Here is a 15925-nt window from a genome sequence, read left to right on the forward strand (position 1 = left end):
TTTACACAAAACCTTTTCCGGGCTACAGCAAGACACACACGCAATGCTCTGAGGACCAGATGAAATTCCAGGCTTTTATCGGAAGCAAAAGTTTATCCCTATCCAAAAATGAAATTATACAAATTCATACATATGGTAAAGATTCTAGCTGCCTCTTAAACGAGACAAATTTTCAGCAGAAGGGCCCAAAACAAAATGGTCCTAGTCCTCTGAAGTAAAAATATTTATGGGAAAAATCAGTTTTTGTAAGAAAGAAAAATTAAGAATAGTCTCTCTCCCAGGCCATAGAGCTTCCTTTGTCCAATCAGGTTGGAGTATGCCAGGGGAGATCAGCTTGCTCAGAAGTCACTATCTAACGAAGAAAAACATAAATCCTTTCAGAGAAAGGACGCTCAGAAAGAACAGGTGAGGAGTGTGTAACATCAAACCAATCCAACCTCATCTCAACCCCACTCAGGGCCTCTCTGATGCAATCCCAAAGTTAGCAGTGGCAATGCAACTTTCAGACCGCGAGAGCTCTGACTGCCTGTTGGATACTGGAGTCACAGTCCATGGGGTGTTTTGTTACTGGCCAATGTCTGTTAACCATTAACTCTCTTCATGATTGCACCAGTTAGACCATTTGCCCTGATGGGGGGAAAAAGAAGAAGAAAAAACAAAATAGAAGAAAAAAAGTGACAAGAGAAAGCAAGCTGCTAATGGCCGATCCCAACACACTTTCTGGGAGACAGATGAAATCACAGCATAGTGAACACATGCTGCCTAAAATCAGCCTTGTTGGGGAGTAATCCCAGCTGCCACCCCCAAGACACAGGGTCCAGTCCACTTATCTATAGTCTGAGATGTTCACCAACAAAAATGGATTAAAGAATCTTGGACACAAAGGGCCAGAAGAAAAAGCCTGAGATGATCGGTTCTGTGATTTGTTGCAGAGTGATAAAGAGTAAATGGTGAGTAAGTGTTGTGTCCAAAGGTGGAGACTCCATAGTCAGCAGACAGGAGAGGGATGGCCAGTCCACTGGCAGGTGCTCAGTAGTCATCCAATGTCTCGATTTCACCCATGTTGAGTCGCTCCGATGATGCATTGACTGAAAATCCTGCAGAAAAAAACTGGCTATAAGTGACCACACCCAGGCAACCAAGTGGCTCAAATTCTAGGCGGTGAGCTGGAATGTAAGTCTGTGTTTGTTTGTTTGTGAGACAGGGTTTCACTCTGTCACCCAGGCTGGAGTGCAGTGGCGTGATCTCGGCTCACTGCAACCTCCACCTCCTGGGTTCAAGAGATTCTCATGCCGTAGCCTCCCAAGTAGCTGGATTACAGGCACATGCCACCATGCCTGGCTCATTTTTTTGTATTTTTAGTAGAGATAGGGTTTCACCATGTTGGCCAGTGTGGTGTTGAACTCCTGACCTCAAATGATCTGCTCGCCTCAGCCTCCCAAAGTGCTGGGATTACAGGCATCAGCCAACATGCCTGGCCAGTCTTTTGTTTTTGAGCATACTACAGAAGTATTACAGGGAGACAAAATAAAGATAAAGGTCACAGCAGTAGTTTTCTATTCTTCCAATGAGAGAGATTCTTTATTTTCTTAGGGTTCTGACATAACTTAATTAGGAAGGAAAATAAAACAAAATAGCATCACCAATTAAAAAGAACTGCCAGGCCGGGTGCAGTGGCTCATGGCTTAATCCCAGCACTTAGGGAGGCCGAGGCAGGAGGATCACGAGGTCAGGAGATCGAGATCATCTTGGCTAACATGGTGAAACCTAGTCTCTATTAAAAATACAAAAAAAAATTAGCTGGGTGTGGTGGTGGGCGCCTGTAGTCCCAGCTACTCGGGAGGCTGAGGCAGAAGAATTGCTTGGACCTAGTCAACGGAACTTGCTGTGAGCTGAGATCGCGCCACTGCACTCCAGCCTGGGTGACACAGCGAGACTCCGTCTCAAAACAAAAAACAAAACAAAAAACCCCCCTGCAAACCACTGCTTCAGAGAATGAGAGGAAAGAATGGGATGTGAGTGTGTATCAAGGACAGGCTGGGCTGGCCCTGGGGGGAAAGTTCATGCAGGAGGTCTACTTTAAAAGAGATGGGGGTGGGCAGGGGGGTTACCATGGAGGGTTGTATACACTAAGTTCTTTGTAACTACTTGACCACATAACTTTGAAATCTGAGTGGGATTAATACCCCTTTAAACCTCAACCCACTTTAATGGGAATACTTCTCCCCACCAGTCAAAAACTTTATGAAAGTTCTGGCCCAGAGCTTTTGATGCTCAGGGTGAGAGGCTCCAAGGAAGACACACTATTAAGATCCTTAGAGTCCTCGCATATTCTCTTTCCCACAGTAGACAGAGCAAGAAGATTAAAGTACTCTAACTCGATCTACTGTAAATATATTTGCAAAGGAAAGGATTTCAATTAGCAATATTTGATTAACCAAAAAGGGAATTTGGTTTAGAAAAAGCAGCACTAGCATACCCATTGAAGGCAATAAGCAGTACTCACAAACACAACTGACAGTTGAAAACCTAATGCTGGCTGGGCGCAGTGGAGGCCGAGGTGGGTGTATTACTTGAGGCCAGGAGTTAGAGACCAGACTGGCCAACATGGCAAAAACCTGTTGCTACTCAAAATACAAAAAATTAGCTGGACGTGACGCTGCACACCTGTAATCCCAGCTACTTGGGAAGCTGAGGCACGAGAATCGCTTGAACCCAGGAGGCGGAGATTTTAGTGAGCTGAGATCACATCACTGCACTCCAGCCTGGGCAACAGTGTGAGACCTTGTCTCAAAAAAAAAAAAAAAAAGAAAAAGAAAAAGAAAAAAAGAAAACCTAATGCCGAATGCCCAATGGTCACGTGTAATTTTTCCAAAACTTCTATAATTGGAAGTTGATAAAAATTATGATGAACAATGCCTCTTTAAACTGAGTGACTCCCCAAAAATGTTCCAGTTCCTCTACCTTGAATAAAATCCCAAACTGTTTTAGCTGTTTGAATACCAAAAAGTAAACAGGCAATGTCCTTATTCTAAAAGCAGTTCTGTTAATATTAGCTGGGTTTTCTGCAGCCTCTTGTTTTTTAATGTTCAAGTTTTCAAATAAATACACATTTGAAATGTAACAGTAATAAACAAAAATGCCTTACATAAAAATACCTTAATTAACTGACTCAAAAATATCATGATTCAAAAAAATAAACATGCCTATTTATTAACCAAAAAAGCTGTGGTATAAACTGCTTACAAGACCAAATATAGGGAGAGGCTAGGATTCCAAACCCCATCCTGAGTTTGACCCCATCAACTGTATTCCAATAACCCACAAGTCTTTTTCTTCCCCCATGAAAATAATGAAAGCCTTAGTGTTCTTACATATATATATATATATATATATATATGTATGTATTTTTTTTTTTTTTTTTTTTTTTGAGACGGAGTCTCGCTCTGTCGCCCAGGCTGGAGTGCAGTGGCACGACCTCGGCTCACTGCAAGCTCCGCCTCCCAGGTTCACGCCATTCTCCTGCCTCAGCCTCCAGAGTAGCTGGGACTACAGGCGCCTGCCACCGTGTCCGGCTAATTTTTTGTATTTTTAGTAGAGACGGGGTTTCACCGTGTTAGCCAGGATGGTCTCGATCTCCTGACCTCGTGATCCGCCTGTCTCGGCCTCCCAAGGTGCTGGGATTACAGGCGTGAGCCACCGCGCCCGGCCGTATGTATGTATTTTTAAAGACAGGGTCTCACTCTGTCACCCAGGCTGCAATGCAGTGGTGCGATCTTGGCTCACTGCAACTTCCATTTCCCGGGCTGAAGCGATTCTCCCACCTCAGCCTCGCCAGTAACTGGGACTACAAGCGTGTGCCACCATACCCAAGTAATTTTTGTAATTTTTGTAGAGACAAAGTTTTGACATGTAGCCCAGGCTGGTCCCCAACTCCTGGATTCAAGCAATCCGCCCACGCTGGCCTCCCAAAGTGCTGGGATTACAGGCGTGAGTCACCGTGCCTGGCCCTAATGTTTATGTTTTTAAAGTAACAGTTAATTAGGCAAGTACAAGAACCTAAAGGCCAGTCTATGAAATAAAATATTACTTTATTCTGAGGCAGATTTTCATTGACTTCATGTGTATCTTAAGAACAGATAAAATGTGATAAAAGGCAATAACGAACTACATGCAAAAGAAGTGGAAGTGTAATTCAAAAGCTAAATTAATTTTACTCATGCAAAGACTGGAAGGGAAAAGTCTGTGGCCAAAAAAAGTTGATTAATATGTTAATTATCAGTCTAGGCTTTTAGCAAACAGACATATTCTCATTTAACTGTCATTTAAAAAACCAGCAAGGTATGCATTCATCCTTTGGCTGAATACCATTCTTTATCAAATTCAGCCATTTGATGTAAGGGAAAGTTCTGGGTACCATGAAACCCAAGGCAACACAAACACAGATTCAATCCACTATGCCTGGCTCTAAAGATGGCATTCTATGAAGTTCAGAACATAGTCTCACTCACATGAGTTCTTTAAGATTTGTGAGGTTGTTCTTACAAGGAAAGTCTGAGGGGAAACTGTATTGTGTGTTTATCACATCTGAGTGCAGGTTGCTGATTCACAATGACCACTTGAAGAGCTCTAAAAAAAGAGGAAGCCAGCTGGGTACGGTGGCTCACCCTTATAATCCCAGCACTTTGGCAGGCCAAGGCGGGCAGATCACGAGGTCAGGAGATCAAGACCATCCTGGCCAACATGGTGAAACCCCGTCTCTACTAAAATACAAAAATTAGCTGGCATGGTGGCATGCACCTGTAGTCCCAGCTACTCGGGAGGCTGAGGCAGGGGAAATCACTGGAACCCGGGAGGTGGAGTTTGCTGTGAGCCAAGATTGCGCCACTGCACTCCAGCCTGGTGGCAGAGCAAGACTCCCGTCTCAAAAAAAAAAAAAAGGGGGGGGGGGGAAGAGGAATCCTATTGGAGATAGGAGATATTGGAGAATATTGATAATTAAAATGAGGCTGTGGCCCCCTCTGCTGGTTTGTTTTAGAAGCAAAATTCTCTTTCCATCAGTGACTGCTTTTTCAATGAAGACTTCTCATTTTCCCATTTTATGCATGGGGAATGTGTAGCTAATGGATAGTTATTAATTTTTTCTCAGTATACAAATTATATGAAATACGTAAATTAAAAAGTAATAAATGAAAATGAAATGAGTAAGTATAGGACAAAAATGAGCAATTATGAGAGGAATTTCCAGAGTGAGGTTTAGGTGAGCAGTAATTTTCATAACCTCAGTGAGTACCCTCAATACTTTGTTCAACGTTTGTTTTTCTTCCCCTTCAAGGTATATGGATTCCTTAAACTCTACTCCTAGGATGACCTGTCTCCCACACCCTTATAGTGAGGTTTTTAAAGTCCCTTCCTTTCTTAGATCTATAAATAGAAGATGAGATCCATGGGAATATTTAAGTCCAAACGGTCTGACCTCATTTTCAGAGCAACCTTTTCCCTAACAGCCTATCCTCAAGTCCCAAAGCTTCTTAGCTAGAACCCACAGTTAGAATTTAAGGAATGTTTTAAAATCTATTCACCTATTTCCATCCAAATTGGAAAAAATTTCAGGCTGCTCCATCCATCCTTAACATCGACTTTTGAGACAAGCAGAGGAAAACAGAATTGCACCAGATCTACAAGTTCCCAAACCCAGTTTTCAGGCACCAATTCTTTGTTATTATTATTTTTAAATAATATTTTAAATATTATTATTTTAAAATTATTATTATTATTTTTTTAGATGGAGTCTCACTCTGTCGCACAGGCTGGAGTGCAGTGGCGTGATCTCAGCTCACTGCAACCTCCGCCTCCCAGGCTCAAGCGATTCTCCTGCCTCAGCCTCCCGAGTAGCTGGGATTATAGGAGCACACCACCATGCCCAGCTAATTTTGTATTTTTACTAGAGACAGGGTTTCACCATGTTGGCCAGGCTGGTCTCCAACTCCTGACCTCAAGCAATCCAACCACCTCAGCCTCCCAAAGATCTGGGATTACAGGCGTGAGTCACCACGTCTGGCTTCAGGCACCAATTCCAAAGGACAGTCCTAAAAGTTAGGTTTTACTGTCATGTTGTTTTCACCAGGGCTGGAAGGCTCTGAGGGAAAGGGAGAATCCTACCAAGGGCACAGTAAGGTTACCACCTGCCTCTCGCTGTGCGGGGTCTCAGGCTCTTCATGATGTCCCACAGGCATGTCAAACTCAACCCAGTCAACACTCAATTCCCCGCAGCCTGTTTCATGTTCCACTGCTTATCATTTCACAGCAAATGGCAGCACCATCCATCCATCCTGGTCCCCAAGCCTGAGACCTTTCCACTCTTCTTGTCCAGTTAATTCTATCCCCTACATTTCTGAAATCCATCTAACTCCTTTTCATCCCCACTACCAAAACCCTATTCCAAGTCACTGGTATCTTTTACCTAGTCTATACTGCAGCCTCCTCACTGTTCTGCCCTCCTGACAGGACAACCGGAACTTCCATCTTTGCGAATGTATTCTATTGCAGACAACATGGTTTTATAGCAACTAATTTTACATTCACAAATAGAAGATAATTTTAGGGCCGGGTGTGGCAGTTCACACCTGTAATCCCAGCACTTTGGGAGGCCAAGGTGGGCAGATCACCTGAAGTCAGGAGTTCAAGACCAGCCAACGTGGCAAAAACTCCTTTCTACTAAAAATACAAAAATTAGCCAGGTGTGGCGGCATGTGCCTGTAGTCTCAGCTACTCAGGAGGCTGAGGAAAGAGAATCGCTTGAACCCGGGAGGCGGAGGTTGTAGTGAGCTGAGATCACGCCACTGCACTCCAGCCTGAGCAAGAGTGAGACTCCATCTCAAAGAAAAAGAAAAAAAAACTGTTAGTTTCATCACTGTTGCAAAAAACATGGGCAGCCTACACTGTTTGTTATTCCTGAAACGATATTCCCCATCCTTTCTGCCATTCTTTCGAAGCCCAAATTCAGATGTCACCTTTTCCGAGAAGCTAGAGTGCAGTGGCATGATCACAGCTCACTGCAGCCTTTAACTCCTGGTCAAGGAATCCCCCTGCCTCATTCTCCCAAGTAGCTGGGACTATAGGTGGGCACCACCATGCCTGTTTTTAAAATTTTTTGTAGAGATATGATCTCGCTACGTTACCCTAGCTGGTCTCAAACTCCTGGCCTCAAGTGATCCACCCACCTCAGCTTCCCAAAGTGAGCCACTGTGCCCAGCCTGCCTTGCATGGTCCATAATGCTAGACAAAAATAGCCGTGGGTAACACAGAAGGGTGGAAAGAAAACAGGCCTGCCTTGAAATCCCAGCATCCCATAGCAGAAAGCTATGTAACACTGGGAAATGTTCTGAATCTCTGCGCCTTGGTCTACTCATTATTGGTGAAACTGGGATGTCACCTCATAATGCAAAGTAATTCTGAGAATTATATGATACATAGAGTGATTATGAACATATACTGGTTCTCTTCTTGGAACACCTGATTGGATTAATGGTCTGCTTTCAATACAAATACGCATTTAAGTTTTTAACATACTTTTAGTATCGTTCATTATTAGCATCATTTTTCCAACTAAATTACTAAAGATCCTCCAGGGAAATTCATATTAAATATCAAACAATACTTTAAAGCACCATACAACATAAGTTGTTATTATGAGGCACAGCTCCTGCACTGAGACGCCCAGTAAATACTGGCTACTTATTTTGAACCAGTTAAAACATTAGTTATTGATAGAAAGAAATATTTCCCTTCTTGAAAAACAATGCTCCATGGAAACTCACACAGGATAACTGGTATCACCTGCACTCCTCCAACACTCAGCTGAGACTAGGACTGTGCTCACCTAATAAACTGGGATCTGCTCGGACCATCTTCTGCTTTTTCTTCTTCTTGCCACTCTGCACAGCCTCAAAATTGGATTGTTGGTTGTTGCTTTGATTGGTCTGAAATACTGAATGGAGTGTACTGTGGTTCATCCCCCACACAGAGTCCTGTGAAATAAGCAGCATGACTGAGATTACACAGCAGATTCAGACTTGGCTCACCCTAGGAAAATGTTTGGTTTGTCCTCACCTTATGAAGTATGAGCTTAAAAGCAGAAAAACAAAAAGCTTTTCATCACATGTTCTAATAATAAAATCAAGAGCAGGCCACTGAGCCACCATTTTCCTCTATTTAGACCAAGACATCCCACTCAGGGCTCAGTGCCTCCACAAAGCCTGCCCTGGTTAACTCTGGGTTTCTACCCTGCTGTGACAACAGAACTTCTCTGGTACATACAGAGTCTGTACCAAACGCTAGGAAATGAATACTGCAAATAATCATGAGCAGACCACTGCACCCTAGCAATATACACCTCTCACCTAACCAAGAGCAGAAACTCTCTTTGTTCCCTGGGCCCCAGGACAGAGAGGACAGGGGTGGCATATTACCAAACAAAGTTAAAGTCGTGTACCTTATTCCTATCAGCAATCCCAGAAAGGACCTGGCCCAAAAATACTGTCTGTATACTTTCTACCAATTAGTTACACTATGAAATTGCCTACTAGCCCTTCACGCCTCCCTGTGGCTCTTATTAGCCAATGAGCCAGTTGAAGGCACAGGTGGTAGTAGTGGGGGAGAAGTGGAAAAAGCTCTGTGGAAGGACAAGCCTGGTGTGAGCATGTGTGTATGCGTGCGCCCATGGGTGCACGTGCTTACTGGGCTTCCATCTTCCTGTTTTAGCCCACAGAGGAGCCATTTCACAAATGCAAAGAGCCTTCTATATTGCTATATGATGGCTTCTCCTTAAAATATTTTTCCTAGGGCCGGGTGTGGTAGTTCATGCCTGTAATCCCAGCACTTTGGGAGGCTGAGGTGGGCGGATCATGACGTCCGGAGTTCAAGAGCAGCCTGGCCAACATAGTTAAACCCTGTCTCTACTAAAACTAGAAAAAATTAGCCGGGCATAGTGGTGTGTGCCTGTAGTCCCAGCTACTCGGGAGGCTGAGGAAGGAGAATTGCTTGAACCCGGGAGTTGGAGGTTGCAGTGAGCTGAGATCGCGCTACTGCACTCCAGCTTGGGCAACAGAGTGACACTTCCTCTAAAAAAAAAAATTTGTTTTTCCTAGTGTTTCAATGTTTACATCTTTCACTTTTTCTTCAATTTATGCCTGTTAGCCCATTACCCAGTTGGATGTTAAATGCCTTGTATTTCTCGGTATCTTCCACATTCTCATCGCAAGTGACCCATCATGAATACTGATTATCTCTACAATAACAATTACAGGAGTAAAGGATATGAATATCTCTAAGCCCTTCCATGAGCCTTGCCATCTTGTCTTTTAGAAAACTTGTACAATTGATTCTCACAGATTCCATATTTGTGAATTCACCTACTTGTTAAAATGTATTTGTAACCCCAAAATGAATACTTGTAGTGCTTTTATGGTCATCTAGAAATACACATACTCAGAGCAAAAAACATGAGATGCTAAAGGCATATATTCCCAGTCAAGGTAGAACAAGGAAACAATGCTTTCTTGTTACAGTTCTCAATACTGACAACAAGTGCCCTTTTTGTGGTCTATTTAGTGCCATGTTTTCCAAATTTTTGTGCTTTTTGTTAATGATTTCACTTTTTTTTTTTTTTTGAGGCAGTCTCACTCTGTCACCCAGGCTGGAGTGCAGTGGTGTGATCTTGGCTCACTGCAACCTCTGCCCCCCAGGTTCAAGCAATTCTCCTGCCTCAGCCTCCCGAGTAGCTGAGACTATAGGAGCACACCACCATGCCTGGCTAATTTTTGTATTTTTCGTAGAGATGGTATTTCACCATGTTGGCCAAGCTGGTCTTGAACTCCTGACCTCGTGATCCACCTGCCTCGGCCTCCCAAAGTGCTGGGATTACAGACATGAGTCACCGGATTTCACTGTGTAAAGTGGCCCTCAACTATAGTGCTGAAGAACTGGTTGGTGTTCCTAAGCACAGGAAGGCTGTGAGGTGCCTTAGGAAGAAAATATGTGTGGTGGATAAGCTTCATTTGGGAATGAATAGTAGTGCTACTGGTTGTGAGTTCAATGTTAATGAATCAACATATATTAAATGAGGTGTCTTTAAAAAGACACACACATAAAACAAGGTTATGTACTGATCTGGTGAGAAAAATATTGTGACTAGAGGTTTATGGGAACCTAACCCTATATATCTCCTAGGAGCAATGGTTCAGTATTTGCTCAAATTCAGTGTTTATGGGGACTTTACAGAATATAACTACTGTGAATAATGAGAATCACTGCTGTATTTTTTACATCCCCAACAACAACATGAAATATCTGGCATGCTGCAGTGTTTGCCAGTACTGAATATAGCACATCCTGAACACTGGAGAATTCAACATTTTAAGTTTTAACTTTTCAAAACCAGATCCATGGGTTTGGCATGTTGAAATGTACAATCTAACTATGACACAAATACAAACCAAGAAAAATGGAACCTGTAAACCTAGTGTAAAATGAATGGTTGTACTTGCTATTTGGGAGATACACAAAGGTATCTGGACAAGTAATTTGAAAATATGAAGTCTACACATTTTTTAAAGCGTGGTTATTGGATATACAAAAATGGTACCTTTGTATTAATTTTCATTTCTTGGGTTACTCAACATCTAAAGGTATTAATCCTCAGAGGTACTGCATACACCACACTACTTTATACCTGCTGTTGCGGCTGCTGTTGTGGCTGCTGTGGCGGTTGCTGCTGTTGCTGCTGCTGTGGCAGCTGCTGCTGCTGCTGCTGACGCTGCTGGTTGGCTTTCTGTTTGGCACGGCGCTCAAGGAACTGCTTGGCAAACTCCTTGGCCTCAGAAGTATCTCCTAAATAGGCCCTGATATAATCATGGACCTCATAAGGAGATTCTACTTCTTTCAGGAAAGAAACAAATGTGGGAACTGCAAAATGGGAGGGGAGAAGATAAGGGTAACAATGAAATAATGAAAGAAAACATACAAAAATCAGTCTCCATTTTTAATGTATCTTTATACCTAATCAAACATTAATGACAGAAACTTGGTAAGTACGCAGCAATTGTGTTTAAATATTCTTTAATCTACCCTATAGAAATGAAAAAAAAACATTATAATCAGAACACCCATATCACATGTTTAATTTCACTGAATGTTATATTGACTGAAACAGTTACTTGACTAAGGCTGAAGTAATTTGGGGATTCATTCTTTCCTTAAGAATCCCCAAAATCAATCAATATTTATTAACTCCTATGATATGTGCCAGGCACTACAACATATACTAAAGAAAACAGCTATATCCTCCTGGAACTTTCAATTCACTGAGATTTTTTAGAGAGAAATCAAATGGAGAATGTAAGCAGTGTGTGGTATAGGAGAAAAGCATGAGTATCAGAGTTAGACAAACATGGGTTTAAAACCTGACTCTGAAATTTGCTGGCTGTGTGACCTTGATGAGTGATTTAACCATTCTGAGCCTCTGTTTCCTAATTTATAAAATGGGGATAATATCACCTATCTTGTAAAGGTATCTTTAAAAATCACTGCTAATCAAATAACTGGGATACTACATGTTAACTCCAAGAGAGTGCCTAGCACATGGTAGGTGCTTAATGCATGGCAGCCATTACTGTTATTTAAAATTGTTTTCTCTGTAGACTTTTAAACCATTAGATATTGTTATACTGCTGCAAAGGAACCCTTTAATTCTTTTTTTTTTTTTTGAGACGGAGTCTCGCTCTATCACCCAGGCTGGAGTGCAGTGGCGCGATCTCGGCTCACTGCAAGCTCCACCTCCCGGGTTCACGCCATTCTCCTGCCTCAGCCTCCCAAGTAGCTGGGACTACAGGCGCCCACCACCACGCCGGGCTAATTTTTTGTATTTCTAGTAGAGACGGGGTTTCACCATATTAGCCAGGATGGTCTCGATCTCCTGACCTCGTGATCCACCCGCCTTGGCCTCCCAAAGTGCTGGGATTATAGGCGTGAGCCACCGCGCCCGGCCAATTCCTTTACTGCTATTTTTCACAGTTTCTTGGCTTTAGACAGGGTATCAGAGGTAGACTAAATCAATTCAGCCTATTGGTTAGGAGAATCCTGGCATGTTGTCCAGTCTCTCTTCAAACATTCAGGGATGGGAGACAGTTCTGTTTGTAAACAGCTAACCATGAGAAGTTTTTCTCTAAACTGTGCCAAAGCCTTTTCACTTCTGCACATTGGTCCTAGTTTTATCTCACACAAAATAAGTGTACTTGCTTTATTACAATTCCCATTCCCTCCCCCAAAGGTAGAAAGGGAATGATGTCACATCACCTCAGCCATCACTTGTCCAGGTTGACCTTTGTCCCCAGCATGAGAGTTACTTTTTTTAACTTGACATAGCTGGCAATGTTCCCCATAAAATGAACAGTATGGAACTAAGACCTCCTCTGTCCTGTGTATCATTAAGGCAGTCTAAGATGGCATTTACTTTTTGACAACCACCAATAATCTATTTGAGTTTAGTATTACTGGACTTTTCTCACAAGTAATACTATTAAAGAGACAAGTTCCTATGGCAGATGCAGGAGTTGACCTCCTTAGATTTCATCTTTTGACTTTTGGCCCACTGTTCAAATTTGCCAGCCTCTCTGTGGGTCCTGCTCTGTCATTCCACATGCCGGGTTTCCCTCCCCAATTCTTACCATCCAAGTTATCTGCCGTATTAAGGGCATGAAGCATCTGTTCACACCACTGCGTAAATCCATCCTGGGCTTTATTTACTCCCTGAAAGAGCTTCAGCAACTTTTCTTCTTCTTCTACTTTCTTATTCTGCCGGTTAGACACACCTACAGATTTACTAAAGCAAAACAATAGGGTGATATTATATTCCCAGAAACTGTTACTATATGATTATAGTACAACACCATAAATAGATAATGTCTTGGCAATACTGGATGGATGACCAGTAAGTAATCCAATGCTTGGCTCCAAAAAAGAAAAAAATTCAAATATTTGGATTGGATATACCCTTAAAATCTAGCCTCAGTTAATATATCCTAATTTGTGGATACAGGGTTTCTATTTAGAAAAAATGATGAAATTCTTCCTATGTGTCCTTAGGTAAGTTGTTTAATTTTACTAAGCCTCAGTCTCCTCATCTGTAAAATGGTACTAACACTTTTTTGGGTTATCATAAGTAATAAAGATGTTCTATGAAAAGGCCTACAGCACAGTGCCTGGCAAAGATGCTCAATAAACTAACAGAAATTTATTGTCCTATTCATAATATGTTAGGCCCTAAATCAAGAAGAAACAATCTGACAACACTACCATTTATTAAGTAGTTACTATGTGCCAGGCACTTACTACTTATCATGTATTCATTTAATCTTTACAATTACATGCATAAAGTTGTTATTATTATCTTCATTTTACCGATGAGGGAACTGAGGCCCAAAGAGGTTCCCTCTTGCCCAAGGTCACACAGCTAATAAGTGGTAGTGCTGGGATTTGAGTTCATGTATTTAACACTAAAACCCATGCTCGTTCAACAACACTGTATACTGAAGAAAGAAAGATGAAGATGAAAATGTAACTAACTTATAAAAATAAATAGGTTTAAGGTCATTACAGAGGTATTTTATAATATTCATATTAATAGTATAAATTACTTAAAAATACAAATATAGGAAAAATGCTAAGGTATCTAGAGGAATACCTTGGAGAAATGTTCAACAACACAACAAAAACATTATACTATTCCTAATATTTATTAAGTGGTTACCATGTGCTAGGCGATAGAATAAGTGCTCAGCAGGAGCCCCAAGAAATAATACGAATGTGTTTCTATGGGGAAGAAAGCAATCACCATAATTATAACTGCATGTGCTTGAACACAGATGAAAACGGTAAGTAAAAACTAAATAACTACCTTTTCCTGCCCACCCAACATCCCACTTCCTCCATCCCCACCTCCCAACCAACCAAGGTGCATAGGTGTGGTCATTTTGAGCCCTACCTGAGACTGGCGTTGTTTTTATTTTTATTTGTTGAATTCCTAGGTCCCACCTCTTTCACTGCATCATCCCAGAATCCCATGTTGGAGTTTTTAGTGTCAGCATTACTCCAAATACTACTGACTAGGTCAGATGCCCACTGGTTAGGAGGACCAGTATTTATAGAGCCCCAAACAGAATTCCCAATGCTGGTGTGCAGGTTGGAATGCTATTAAAGAAAAAGAGAAAAATGATTATCACGAATCATGTTAAAAAGAAGACAGTCAGAAAAGATAATACTAGTCCATACAACGACAGCTTAGGAAAATGCACACACCGTATTGTTACGAGCTCTGTTTGGTTGCTGGTGTTGCTGCTGCTGCTGCTGCTGCTTTTGCATTTGCCTGGCCTCTTCCTGCTGAATCTCCAGAAGAGATTTCGTGGTACCTGAAGGTTTGCTGACATTCCCCCAACCTGAGAGTTTCTGCTGTTGCTGCTGCTGCTGCTGCTGAAGAGCTTTCATCAACTCCCTCTGCTGGCGCCTTTGCTGTTGCATAAAAATAGAAGCTAACTGAGGATTCCTGTTTTTAGATAATAGTTATAAATATCCAGTATACTAAATGGAATGTAAATACATAGTAGCTACATAAAATTAACTTGATGGGATTAAATTCTGCTGTTGCAAATAAAAATGTAAATCGCTAACAGTATTAAAAAGGAGAATAAAAACATCAAATGCAAAATTACTTCTTTTTTTTTTCTTGTTGAGACTGTGTCTCTTTCACCCAGGCTGGAGTACAGTGGCAGACTTTCAGCTCACTGGAACTTCTGCCTCCCAGGTTCAAGCCACGATGCCCAGTTAATTTTTTGTATTTTTAGTAGAGATGGGATTTCACCATATTGGCCGGGCTGGTCTCGAACTCCTGGCTTCAAGTGATCCACCCACCTCGGCTTCCCAAAGTGCTGGGATTACAGGCGTGAGCCACAGTGCCCGGCCTCAGAATTACTTAATTCTCCTGCCTCGGCCTCCTGAGTAGCTGGGATTACAGGCGCCCGCCACCACACCACACCTGGCTAATTTTTATATTTTTAGTAGAGACGGGGTTTCACCACGTTGGTCAGGCTGGTCTCGAACTCCTGACCTTGTAATCCACCCGCCTCAGCCTCCCAAAGTGCTGGGATTATAGCAGTGAGCCACTACGCCTGGCCAGAATTACTGCTTAAAAATTAAGTAGGCCTTTGGTTAAGCACAGAAATAAAACACGTTTACTTCCTAAAGCCCTCACCAAAATGACAGATTTTATATATACATATATAGATAGATAGATACACACACACACACACACATACATACACATACACATACATACATACACACACAGAGCATAAACACATGAGGACAAAGAAAACAATAGATTTTTTAAAATCTAAAAAGCAGATAAATAATGAGAACCAATGTAACAGACCTAATAAATTGAAATCTAAGTAAAGGAGCTCAGAAACAGGCAGATTCACAAAGAAGGCTCAGGAACCGGAGGTGCTGAGTCTCTCAAACAGAGGAAGATTGGCTGAAAGGCTGTAAAAAGAAGCAGTAAGACTCCAGATTGCCTTCCGCACTCTATGCAGTTAGGCAATTCACTCTCCCACACCACAGCAGAAAACTCAACATTCCCTGTCTGAAGAAGCCAAACCAGACTGGCACATTATCCTATGGGGAAGCCAACCAGCTTGACAAGAGAACACACCTATAGGTAGGTACCAACAAATTGGGGCAGGGGTGGGGGTGGAGGTCCCCAACAGAACCACCCAGCCAGAAACTATTATAGGAAAGCCCATCAAGGGGCTGTACATACCAGAACCACCAATCAGCTTTTGAGTGCCTTATTTGTAAATAGGAACAAACAGCC

At 42.1% G+C, this 15925-nt stretch overlaps 1 protein-coding gene across 13 annotated transcripts in view; it reads right to left on the bottom strand.

Moving 5' to 3' along the window:
* Positions 1 to 55: 55 nt before the first annotated feature.
* GIGYF2 (GRB10 interacting GYF protein 2) overlaps positions 56 to 15925 on the bottom strand; it is a 162440-nt gene continuing 146570 nt past the window's right edge. For all 13 annotated transcript variants that reach the window (XM_032753782.2, XM_058437102.1, XM_032753786.2 and 10 more), the window contains 6 exons: positions 14356 to 14565; positions 14042 to 14247; positions 12726 to 12880; positions 10733 to 10965; positions 7883 to 8030; positions 56 to 1097 (listed from right to left, as the gene is read on the bottom strand). In XM_032753782.2, coding sequence (XP_032609673.1) covers positions 1030 to 1097; positions 7883 to 8030; positions 10733 to 10965; positions 12726 to 12880; positions 14042 to 14247; positions 14356 to 14565 — 1020 coding nt within the window. In that variant the 3' untranslated portion in view covers positions 56 to 1029. The remainder of the gene's footprint in view (positions 1098 to 7882; positions 8031 to 10732; positions 10966 to 12725; positions 12881 to 14041; positions 14248 to 14355; positions 14566 to 15925) is intronic.

Source organism: Hylobates moloch, unplaced genomic scaffold (assembly GCF_009828535.3).
Source record: "Hylobates moloch isolate HMO894 unplaced genomic scaffold, HMol_V3 SCAFFOLD_1, whole genome shotgun sequence".
Classification (NCBI taxonomy): domain Eukaryota; kingdom Metazoa; phylum Chordata; class Mammalia; order Primates; family Hylobatidae; genus Hylobates; species Hylobates moloch.